The 12,190-nt window shown below is 41.8% G+C and overlaps 1 protein-coding gene across 1 annotated transcript; it reads right to left on the bottom strand.

Moving 5' to 3' along the window:
• Positions 1-3,112: 3,112 nt before the first annotated feature.
• Positions 3,113-11,812, bottom strand: cdc5l (CDC5 cell division cycle 5-like (S. pombe)). The gene is made up of 16 exons (XM_057343345.1): positions 11,623-11,812; positions 11,043-11,146; positions 10,747-10,908; positions 10,353-10,480; positions 10,142-10,241; positions 9,690-9,908; positions 9,466-9,610; positions 9,189-9,377; positions 8,950-9,098; positions 8,702-8,864; positions 8,385-8,549; positions 8,213-8,293; positions 7,680-7,922; positions 6,010-6,207; positions 4,262-4,474; positions 3,113-4,043 (listed from the first exon to the last, which is right to left on the bottom strand). Exons 1-16 carry the CDS (start codon positions 11,665-11,667, stop codon positions 3,939-3,941), a joined length of 2,409 nt encoding a protein of 802 aa, XP_057199328.1. The 5' UTR covers positions 11,668-11,812; the 3' UTR covers positions 3,113-3,938.
• Between the last annotated feature and the right edge of the window lie 378 nt (positions 11,813-12,190).

Below are 12,190 nucleotides of genomic sequence, written 5' to 3'. Positions count from 1 at the left end.
GTAAGTGTCTGGCAACGTGTGAGCGTCGAGAGTCTGAGGAGGGGCGGGGTAAAACCCTCGCCAATAATTTGCATTTGGACTGCGAATCACTGTTAATGTTACATACGTCTCCTTTAAAGTACATTATTTTAGTTAGTCAATTGTTTAATGACAGAGGTACACCTTTAAAGTATGAAGAATTTTTATCACGATATTGTTTTCCAGTCCCATGCAAGGGAGTACGCTATAGTTTACGGAGCTACCCCTTCAGGGACGATTATGTTAATGAAAGGGCTGAGTCTCAGGTTGTGCCTCTATGGGATGTTTTTGAAACCAGGGTGGGGAAGTCTTGCTTAAAGTCTCTCTCTAATAAGTAGTCACCGTGTCACAGTAAAAGTCTCCTTGTTCTGATTCAAAATGAAGTTGTCTCCTGTCCAAATGCTGTGTTATTGGAATAGGTGTGTGGCTGATATTGTGTGGAATTTAGTCTGGTCTTTGCCACAGACATATTTAATATATAACTAAATTAAAAAAGTGTCTTACAAAATTCTTCATCAATGTTACCCCACAGAAGTCTTTCTACAAAGGTTTTGCTCAGATGATGTAGGCTTTCTCAACTTAAATGGATAAGTAAAGTGGTTAAAAATAATTGTTGTGTTAACTTGATTTATTTAAGTAAATTGAACAAGCATCAAATAATATTTTGATCTACTTGATTGAAACACGTTCATTTAAAATGTAAACATTTAGTTACTTTTTTTAGACCGGGACAATGTAATTGTGTTTGAACATAAAACCGAATACAATGGTTTGTTTAAATAAACGGAACAGTATGGTAAAATCAGGTCTGAGAGTCACGCGTCCTCACGGTCTGCTCCGAACATTCTCTTGATGTGAAAGACAAAGCAGAATTGTGATGTGCTGCAGAGCGGATGGCTGTAGATGGTTTTTATGCTGGAAGATGTTGTAGATTTGATTCTGATGTGACCTTCACTTTAGTCTCTTACACCAGAGAGACAAAAAGAGCTTTTCAAAACAACAACAACAAAAAAACATTGTCTTTTTGTTCAACTTCTCAGACGTTCTTTCCGTTTCATCTTCAGAAGAGACAGTCATTGTTTAACTCACATCCGGCCATTATTAAGTGAGTCTTTAAACTTCATTCTCTCAGACTTGAATTCAGATTGATCTCTGAAAGGTTGGAGGGAAGAATCTCACATTTAACACATAGACATCTCTTTTGTCATTTCTGTTTGAAACATCAAACATCAGGTCAATTTACATGATCATCTGTGCGTCGAACTGACAGCTCAATTTAGAATAAATGAATCGAGGCGAGGAGACAGTTTTCAACACTGATTATATTTACTTGCCCAAGAACTCACATTTATTTTCGACCAAACACTTTTTTAATAACAGATTACCGCTGTTACCTCAAGGAGGAGTTTCCTAAATATTGAATACTGTAGTGATGTACGAAGCTTTGACTGTTGAACAATAAAAAAGTTGAATTGTAAAAAAAGGATGAGTTTCCTAACTTGTATTTTGAACTCTAAATGGCCCACAAGAATAAAAAATGGAGAAAACCTCATCTCGAGTGTTTCTCATTGAGTGTTTATTGAATGGAACGAATCGAAAAGCTAAGAGAAAAAAAATGCACTGAAGCGGAAAAACAATGTCTGCCACACGGCATTACATTTATTAAAACCATTTTCATCCAAGATTGAAAACAATGACATTGGGACAATCCTTCAGTCTGAGAGATATCTGATAGTGTTGTGATTTTTCCAGAGAAGCTGTTTTTAATCCCGTGACTTTCAAACACAGACGTTCATTTCTAAATGACTCTGAAAACTATCTTTCACTGTATTCTATCAATCTTCCTCAATAATGGCACTTTTAGCTCATGTTCAGTGATCATATTTAATAAGAATATTGTGAGAACATTTAATTCCATTATCACCTTGATTTTCATTCCAGCAGTTTCAACAAAACCACCCATAACCTGAAATGATATTGAACTTATGAAACAAAAGATGTTGGAGATTTTCTCAACTTTTCACCTCATGTCATATAGCAACACGGGAATTCGTGACATTGTCACTAACTGTAATCTATTTATTCGTGTTTACTGACACGAATTTCCCCATTTTTTCGTGTCACTCAGCACGACTTTCAATCTAATGTATTATAAGACGCAGTCTCTTTCAAATGTATAAAATATATATCAACGCAATCTGATGGGAATTCATACCTACGATCTCATTGGTATGTTTTGACTTCTTCCCTGTGACGTCAAGTTTAGGGGCGTTTATCGTTGTTTTTCCACCTCGTGAAACTCGCGTTTTTAGCTAAATTAGCTTTTGCGGCTGTGATTTTAGGGTTTGGGGTGAAGGTATTGATTAACCACATCCTAAATGTGTACGACTTGTTTTGATATCAAGTTATAAATATAAAAATGTAAATACACACGCAGTCTGTGTATTGAAAATAAAGTGCTGAGTGACATAAAACAAAGGTCGTGCCGACACGAAAAAATGGGGATAGTCGTGTCCATGAACACGCATTAATAGATTCCAAATTTCGTGTCCAGCTTTCAGAAACAGAAGGTTTTTTATTTAGATGTTCTTTTTTTTACATTTTTAAACATTTAGAAGCTTGAATGAGATTTAAGAGTTCTTGATTAGTGATAGACCGATACCCGATATGCAGAACCGATGTTTATTTACTGCTATACTTCTGTTTTTGACACACTGATTACAACACAACTGAACAAACAATTTTATTTATAACAATCACTTCCTCCTTGCATACAAAGCAAACCAACTTGCATTTATAAACCAATAAATAGGGGGCCTGAAAGAGTGCAAAAAATAAAGTGCATCGTTACTAAGGTGTCGTTGTTCAAAAATAATTCTAACCAATTAAAAAAAATAAAAAATGTAAAAAAAACCTCACTCAACTGGTTTTACGTGAATAATATATTTGTCAGTCTTATGAACCCGCTGACAAAGCAGTTTATATGCATTTACTAACGTTCAAACCGCGACCACTTGTGGAGATAATAAATAATGAATTCCACAGGGCTGTGTTTATTTAGATGTTTATTAGCGAAATAAATATAGTCAATGATAATATAACTTACGGTGTTTTAAACAAGTTAATCTTGTTGAAAGTTAGCTACCCCTGTTGAAAAAACCAGCATATGCTGGGTTAGGTACGTTTTGATGCTGGTTTGACCAGGTTAAACCAGCTATGGACCAGCACAAACCAGCATCAAAACATACCAAACCAGCATTATGCTGTTTTTTTTCAACAGGCAGATGCTGTGGCCATGCTAAAACTTCCTGAGCATCAACCCGGTGAGTGAACAGCAACATGAATGATGAGCATAGACAACAATGCTAATTAATTGAAGCTCTTTTATTTCCAACATGAATGAATTCATGGCCGTTTCATTTAATTCATGCAAAGTTACATCTTTATTGGGAGAGGAATTGATGGCTTAGCTATGTGACTCTGTGAGGTCGTCTCTATTTGTTAGAGCGAAGCTGCATAAACTACATATCAGGCTCTCATGTCAAATAAAGTTGAGTAATTAATGGATCCTTTGTGGAAAAACAGACACTGACGCAACTGATAGTCAATGATTTATTTTGTAAATGATGTATGATCTCAATGCCAATTTAAACCTGAAGCACAAAGCGGACACGTTGCAAAATATTTACACTGATCATGTATTTCCACGACATTTTTTAGAACAGAAAAAGCACAATATTTCAGCGAGTTAAACCTCTCTGTGGTCCACGAGAACAGCTGGCTAGGGTGCGAGGAAGCTTGGCAGAATGAACACACGGCACATGCAGATGTACACGCTACGGTCAGACAGCAAATGTCATTTTATTTCATGTGGAGGTAACATACAGACATGTATCGAGCAGAGAAAATAAAGAGATCATTCAGAACTTCTGTGAGAGAGTTTGTTTCTCTAGAATCAGGTCTGCGAATCTCAGCTGGAGCTCTTTCTCTCGGTCCTGTTGTCTCTGACCATCTTCTCTCAGAGCCTGAATATAAACGCAAGACACAGTCTTGAGGGATTACAGCCACGATACACTCAAATCAACCGCATCGTCATTTTCACTGACATCTATAACAAACAGAGACGGATTTCTAAAGAACCACCTGTCCTCGGCTATCAATCAATCAATCAACATTCGGCAAGTCTTGTGAAGTGAATTCGGTGTTAAACGTTCATTCGCAGTCGCGTGGTGCTTTATCTCACCTCCAGTCTGCGAGGAATGGCCAGATCTTCTTGTTTCTTCAGCTCCTCGAAGGTGTGAAGCTCCGTATGAGTCTGTTCCACCTGATCCCACACTTCACTCAGCTGTTTGAGCAAACCCATCGAGCGAGACTGATAGCCGCCCAACAGAATCTTCATCTTCTTCTCCATCTTAGCGGCACGTTTGGCCTCTGTGGTCATGTGACCTCTGTTGACCTGTTAACACATGCGGGACGCTTTGGTAAATGTCTCTAAACAAGACAGTGAGCGGGACGGAGACATACCGATGAGATGCTATTGGTAAGTTTTATTCACATCATCCATCTCTAAAAGATGCCAACTGAATCTCTGCATTAAACAAACCATTCGCTGAAGTTCTCCGGCTAACCGACGGCTGCTGTCAAGCTGCCATGAGAAAGACCAGGATTCAATTTTACCGCCAGACGCCGGCACCGCGTACAATTGGAACCATCGCTAACCTAAACTATTTTCAGACGTTGAGTTCTTCAATAATGTAACGCGGGGCCAAGTTCTATCGACAGCTCTGACACAGAAACAAAAACAAACGTCCGACATCAACACAAACCTCACATACACACACCACGCCAGCGCTTCTTAACAAACCATTATGCAATTATAACGGATCTGTTTTCATTCTGGAGTCGGGAGACTTCCAGTAAGTGTCCTCAGACCGACCATCTCGGAGTAAAACATCTTCAGATGAGCAGAGAGACAACACAGCCGAGCATGAAACTTATTTACTCTTAATGTAAAACCATTCATTCCTCACTAGAGTTCGGCCCATTAAACAACAGACGTGATTATTGGTCGATGCTCTGGCTGACGTTCTTTTAGCATTTGCTATGCATAAAAAAGGATGTGAAAGAATTAAAACAGAATACAAAGTCTTTTCCTGTAGCTCAGTGGTTAGAGCGTGGCGCTAGGTCATGGGTTCCACCCCAGGGATTGCACATACTCAGAAACACATGTATAGTGTGATTTAATCTAAGTCTCTTTGGATAAAAGCCTCTTCCGAATGCATCAATGTAAATGTAAGTCAAAATATAAATAGCTATTAACATTAGCGACTCACGAAGATGATCAATGCTGTCTGTGTTTCTGGGCTTTAGGTTAGCAGCAGAGCTCTACATGAGTCCAGGGCTCTGACACAGAGCGAGATGCTCATAAATGTGCGGCGCAGATGGCGTTCACATAAATCCAGCGCAGGAGTTTCGTCTTCCTACAGAAACTCAAACTCCCCCTCATCTCTGAACGTGCTGCTGCGTGAAACAGCTCCGAATTTCCGCCTCACGCTGCCAAGACATATGAAACAAACGTACTGTTTGTGTGAGCGGGGGGGCGGTCGCGATTAACCGAAACTCAAAAATACAGCCGACTGGCCATCTTCTGGTGGCCGTCATTTCTGTGGAGCATGAGAGATGCTTTGATGCCATTAAAACAGACTCACACCTATCCCCGTTTCTCTTGGCCATTACATTACAAGATTCATCCACCGAGACTTTCATGAGCGCTGAAAATATAAACAGAAACCAACCAAGGCTAAACACTACAGTGATTTTTCTATAGTACAAAAAAAACATTGTTAACATTCTAAAGCAAATAAAATGGGACTATTTATGCACCAGGTGTGTGTTTGTACCGTGTGTCTATAACATGTAGTTGTATGTGAATAAACTGTGCGCTTGTGATCATACGGCGCCATCTGCTGGATTCAAATGAGTTTCTCTCACCTCCAGTTTCTTCTCCAGAGATTCGATTCTGTCCTTCTTGCTGGCGAGGTTAGCACGCGTGTAGCGACTCTGTCCGGGCAGGTACAGGACCTGACTGTAACACTCCTCCCATACCTGATTATACGCCTCCATAGACAGATCACCGTGACCCATGCCGTGTTTGACCACCTCCATCTCCTGAAGCAGCAGCTCTCGGGCCTGTCAATCACAACACAACCATCTACACTTGCTTCGTCTCACGACAACTCAATAACACCATCACGTCATGTGTGAATACTATATAATAAAACCCATATAACTACAGTACCCTGACTTTTCTTAAATATATGTATATTTTATTCTAACATTGTTGCTTTATTAAAACGACAAAACACAAAAGAGTTCAAATTGACCGTATGCATTACAGACATTGTATCATTTCAGCGCTCTTTCCCGGCATTGAAGATTTGCGCCATTGTTGCCTAGCAACTTATTATCTGGTTTTTTATGCTATTGCTAAGCTAAAACGTAGCTTACCCTCAAAATGTCAGTAAAAAAGAAATACAGCTTTCTAAATCAGTTCGTTTTCCCGAATGGTTAGCAAATATTCTTTATAACCGTTTTTGATCTTGCTAATTTTGTTTTATGTCCATACGTGTTTATGAAGGTATTTACTATGCAATGAAATGCATATTGTTCATATTTTATTACTTATTATATTCCATATGGGTGCGATTCGTGTGATCCAAATATAGTTCCTGAGCGTTGTAAGATCCAAAAGTCAAAATATATTGCAAAAGGATAGATATTATAACTTCTAAAATTCACAACATCTTATTATCTAACAAAATATTCTGCATCAATCCATATTTGTTGCGGTTTAGACTTTCAAAAACAACATTTTCACTGCGGTGAGAAAACTTCCGCTTGCCAGTGTCCTAAAACAGAACACTGCTCACAAAGCGAGGCACACACCTTCGGGTGCGGTCTCGTAGCTTTTGCTAAATTAATACAAAAATGAAACAAATTATTTATTTTATTTTAAACGATCGTATTTTGCATGCCCATCTGAGTTCGCTTGGCACTTGGGGGTGTGGTTGAGGATTTTGAGGCTTTTTAGTGTGATAACATTATATTATACCATGGTCTGTTTGAATACTGGATTCTGATTGGCTGGAAAGTGTGCATTAAAAGCCTTTAACGCACGGGTAGCTCCAGTCAGTTTGATTACATTTAAAATGAACTGACAAAATAACCGTCATTTTCACCTGTCTGATCTAAAAATGTACACTGTAACATCAATAAAAGCTTTAACTTGGCAAATAACCATGGTATACGCGGGATAATCCACGGCTAGCCATGCATTAAAGGATTTTAACGCACAACGTGGAGGCGAAGAACCACCCGACGCGAAGCGTTACATTTATGACACCAGACATTCATATAATCTCAAAAGAAGCTTTGAATGTAAATATTGCATGGCAAAAATGACATTCAGTAGTCTAGTATGAGCGGCCTAAATGACCGCTGCGGCCATTCTTGTAGTGACAGATTACCGGGAGTTCTAGTGTTAAGGCTGTTTTTGAGACCTTGTGACCAAATATGCCCATTTCCCCTCAGAAAAAGCATCATACAGGAACACAAATCACCCTGACATGTTGAATTGAAGAGTACATAAGAATGTCAAAGACCTTTTTGAGCTCGTCCTCAGAGATCTTGTGGTACGGGGTCTTGTCCAGGTATGTGACGTGATCAGTGTTGTTGGAGTTGGATCCCACACCTTTATTCTTCTTCAGCTGAGCGTCACTGAAGGGATGATGCAGACAGTCAAAGTGAATCATAGTGATCATCTCTTTCTTGATCATCTCTTCAGCCTGCTGGAGGTCCGTCAGAGGAGGTTCAACATTCTGAGGCCGGAGGATCGTCTCGTTCACCTGACAACAAACACATCCATCAGCATCACGTCTCAAAACACACACGATGCATTTACACCGTTTACTTCTAATGTTTTCACTTTGCATGATGACATTAATACAGAAACAAACATGTATTATCTACAGCAAGAAAATCTAATAACGGTCCACTTCTTGAACGGGTTGTGAGCAAAGCATTCTAATCAGAGAGTAAGTTGATGCTTTTAAGATGCCAGGTCAAGTTAAACACAGTAGAACCCAACATTACTGCACTGAGCTCTGCGATTGGTTGATAGGGGTGATGAAGTCACCTCGGAGGGTCTCGGTAAATCTTTCTGAACAGCCGTGTGTCTCTGACGGAGTTCCTTCTCTTTCTCGGCATCTCTGACAGCCTGTGGAAACATCACGCTAGTTAAAGACGACATATTATAATACATTCAAACGGTGCGTTTTGTTTAATGGCTAGCGTGTGTGACCTCTGACCTGTTTGCGTAGCTCTATCTCAGCCGCGTCCTCCACGAAGCTCTCGTCCACCTCGGCCTCCTCCAGCTCTCTCTCGGCGTTTTCAGGAAGTACGATCTCTAAATCATTCTTGGGCAGGGGCAGAGACATCAGACCCAGTTTGAGCTGCTCACGGGACTCTCTTTGCTGAAAGACACAAACATCTTTACGCAAACACCTCACACACACAGTTGTCATCAATACGGCCTCGACACTGCAGTCACGTGATCCTCAAAACACCTCAGCGGTGTCTCAGAAGTAAAACCAAACACAAGTCCATCATCACGGGAGTAACGTACCAAGTGTTTAGCGAATGACGGGTCGCTGTAATCCACGCCGCCCTCTTCAGTGTTGATGCTAAGTTTGTCGCGCAGAGGGGTCCTGCCGGGGGTCACGCCCACCGGGGGTTTGGGTGTCATTCCGCCATGAGGGGTCATGCCCTCCGATCCGTGACTGGGGGTTCTGGGAAATACGTAAATGAAGAGGACGTCACACAAAGCAGATCAGTAAAATGTCATTCCTCATGTTCGTGTTTGTGTGTGGGTACCTGAAGGGTGTGGAGAGCACGGTGTTGGGCGTCTGAACCACCTGTCTCTGAGGTGTGACCCCTGAGAAATCACTCTCGTGAAGGGGCGTGTTCAGACCTCCTTTAAGAGGAGTGTCCACATTGGTCAGCGCCATGAGATTCTGAGCTTCCTGTGAGGTGAAGGAACGGCGCGGTGAGACGCTAGAGAAGACATGTCAAAGCTCTACAGTAGAACACAACGAACACACTGAAAGTCAAACCTGTAGGATTTTGTCTTGTGCTGCTGGAGTTCTGGGTGTGCGCAGGGCCATTGAGCTATTAGTGAGGTTATATTCCGACAGAAGAGCACTGGACGCCGAGTTAGTGATTCCAGACTCTTCAGCCGTCTGACGGGCGATTTCACTGGCCTGACCCAGTTTAACCACCTCCTCCAGTTCAGCATCAGAGATCTGACAACACAAACCAGTAAAGCGGAGTTTACGTCGCGTATTTCTGAGAATGCATTCACAACGGCGTGATTCTGAGCTGATCTCTGACCTGTGGTGCCGGCAACACCAGTTTGCTTCTCTTCTTCGTGAACTCGGACACGCCGCTGGTCTGCAGGATGGCAGACGGCAGATCCGATTCCTTTTTCTTTTTGATTTTCTGTCGGTCTTTCTTACGATCGTGGTCTTCCTTCTCACTGCAGAAGACAAAACGGCAGACGGGTGAGTCGCGGAACCTCCTGCGGCAGGACGGGGCGCTGGACGCACACAACTCACCTCCTGAGCTCTCCGTCGAGATGCTGCTGACGCAGACGCTTGAAGTCGGGTTCCAGCGGGTCGTACTGCTCCATGGATGTATCGTAGAAGCCCTGCGCGGGTTTCTTCGCGAAGGGGATCTCAGCGTTGTAGTCCACGCCTCTTTTCTTCTTGCGTTTCTTCTGGATGTCGATGCCTGCAGCTCGCAGCTCTCGCCGCTTCTGAAGCGCAGCCAGACGCCTGCAGACGACATCAGACAGACAGTGAGGATGCTTTCGTAATAAACACCTGTGAACAACATCTCAAACGGCGTTTTACGGTGATCTCAAACTGCGAGAGCTGACGGGGTTTGTTCACGAGCAGATCAGAAACGAAACCTCAAAATAAAGATGTTTGTAATTTCTTGCAAGGATTCTCCAATCCGACGGGTGCACAGCGAGACAGAATTTGTCATGTTTTACGTCATGCCTCACCGAGCCTCCTCCAGCTGCTTCTCTCTGGCTTTTCTCTTTGCCTTCTTGCCCTGTGTGTTGGCCAAGCGAGCCCTGGCTTCAGACAGCATCTCCAGCTCATCTACAGGCAGATTTATGGACGTCATGTAATGTTACGAAAACAGTCTGCAGCACGTTCACGCAGACACACACACACACACACACACACACACACACACACACACACACACACCTTCATCCATGTCCACTGGGTCCGGTCGAGCCGGTTTGGTCTCAGGGTTGGGGTCGATCTCGCCTGGTTTTAATTTGCGAGGGTCATCGCCGACATCATCTTCATTCTCTCGTTGTGCGGCTTTATCTCTGCAGTCAGGAAAGATTCATGCTCAGCTTTCATGTATTACCACAGACACGTGTGTGAATGACAATGACGAACACGCAACAATCAACTTCAAGAAAGTCACCAGCTTCCAAATCGGACAATAAATAATGATCAGTCAGATTGTTTCTGTGGCGGGAGATTATACAGGCTAAACATGTGCGCCGCTGGAATGTACACAACTAAAACATTGACCTTCGATCTAAAATGTGCTCTTTATTTGATGCCGTTTATGCTCAACTGTACTTACAGCAGATACTCATAATGCTCCAGGCACTGAGCGGCCGTCCGGCCGATGATGGGTGCGATGGTCCTCCACTGAGTGGGCATCAGTTTGGCCAAATGCAGAAGTTTCTCCTCCTCCTCACGTGACCATTCTGTCTTCTTAATGCTGGGGTCCAGCCACTCGTACCTGCAGCACAAATACACTAGACCTGAACCATCTTCTCTTGTCATTCAAGTTCCCTACATAGCCAGCATTTCTGGGTCCGCCAGGCGAGGCATCATCTAATGTACCCGAGAGAGCGTAACCAAACGTAAACGTACCATCTGGCTTTACACTGTTTGGCAGATTTGCGGTGCAGCAGGGAAGCGATTCGAGACCACTGGTTCTTCCCATATTTCATTACCGCCGCTTTCAGGATTTCATCCTGTTGAGAAAACCACAAAAGACATGAGAAATCATATAGAAATAAACACATACAACAATATAGATCAAGGCGTAAGAGCCACAGATTGTAATGCATTTACTCAATTCAACTCGTTTATTTAATGACAAAACTGTGCACTGCAACATTACAACAACAACAAATACAGCATTAGATCCATTAATATTTCATTCACTCGGGATACACAAAAATCCTATTTATATACTAAGCTTTTAATTTGTACAAGACATTAATGGATCTATTTTTTTTTTCGAAAATACACACATCTTTGTAAAGTTAAATGTACAGTTAAAATAAACACATAAATATGGCAAGCACAGTACAGTTGTGTTACGTCCAATCAAAAACAAGTGTATGATGATGTTAAAACACTTTAGAAAGAAAGAACGAATCAGTGTTGATGAATCGAGTGGAGTGTAATGTTAATGATGAAAACACGGTGTGTGTTATAAACAAACCTCCGTTTTCCGCCACACGCCTCCTTTAATCATAATTCGCGGCATGTTGACGGTTTAAAGTCCTCGCGCGCGCTTGAGCAGTAAAATCTTCTTCTGAAATTTGGAAATAAACTGAAAAGTGTGCTTTAAGGTTTACGCTAAAGCTGCACCGCGTTACACAGGGAAATGGCTCCCAGTGCAGAGAATTGTGGGTTATCACGCACTCTTCGTCTAGCGAGTCACACGCGCTGCGTCATGACGCTTCAGCCCGCTGGCGCCCTCTAAAGTTATACAGTGAAACTACACGCTCAACGCAAACATTAGATTATATCGTGCAGGAACTCGCACAACAAATTACACAAATGTTAAACAATGCAACAAACATCACACGGCATTATTAAACAATGTCCATTGTATTATTTGTGTCATACTACAGATGATTTTGCCGTAGTATCTGCAAAACACAACATCTCAACACACAATCAACTCTGACGGTCTAGAGGAGCACACACTTCTTTTGTGCTTTTTATTACAAATTACATCAACATTTTTAGTGAAACATAAATCTTTATGTTCTGTGGTCTAATGA

The sequence above is a fragment of the Triplophysa rosa genome, linkage group LG10 (assembly GCF_024868665.1).
Source record: "Triplophysa rosa linkage group LG10, Trosa_1v2, whole genome shotgun sequence".
Taxonomy (NCBI): Eukaryota; Metazoa; Chordata; class Actinopteri; order Cypriniformes; family Nemacheilidae; genus Triplophysa; species Triplophysa rosa.
This window is presented reverse-complemented; position numbering and strand designations above follow the sequence as displayed.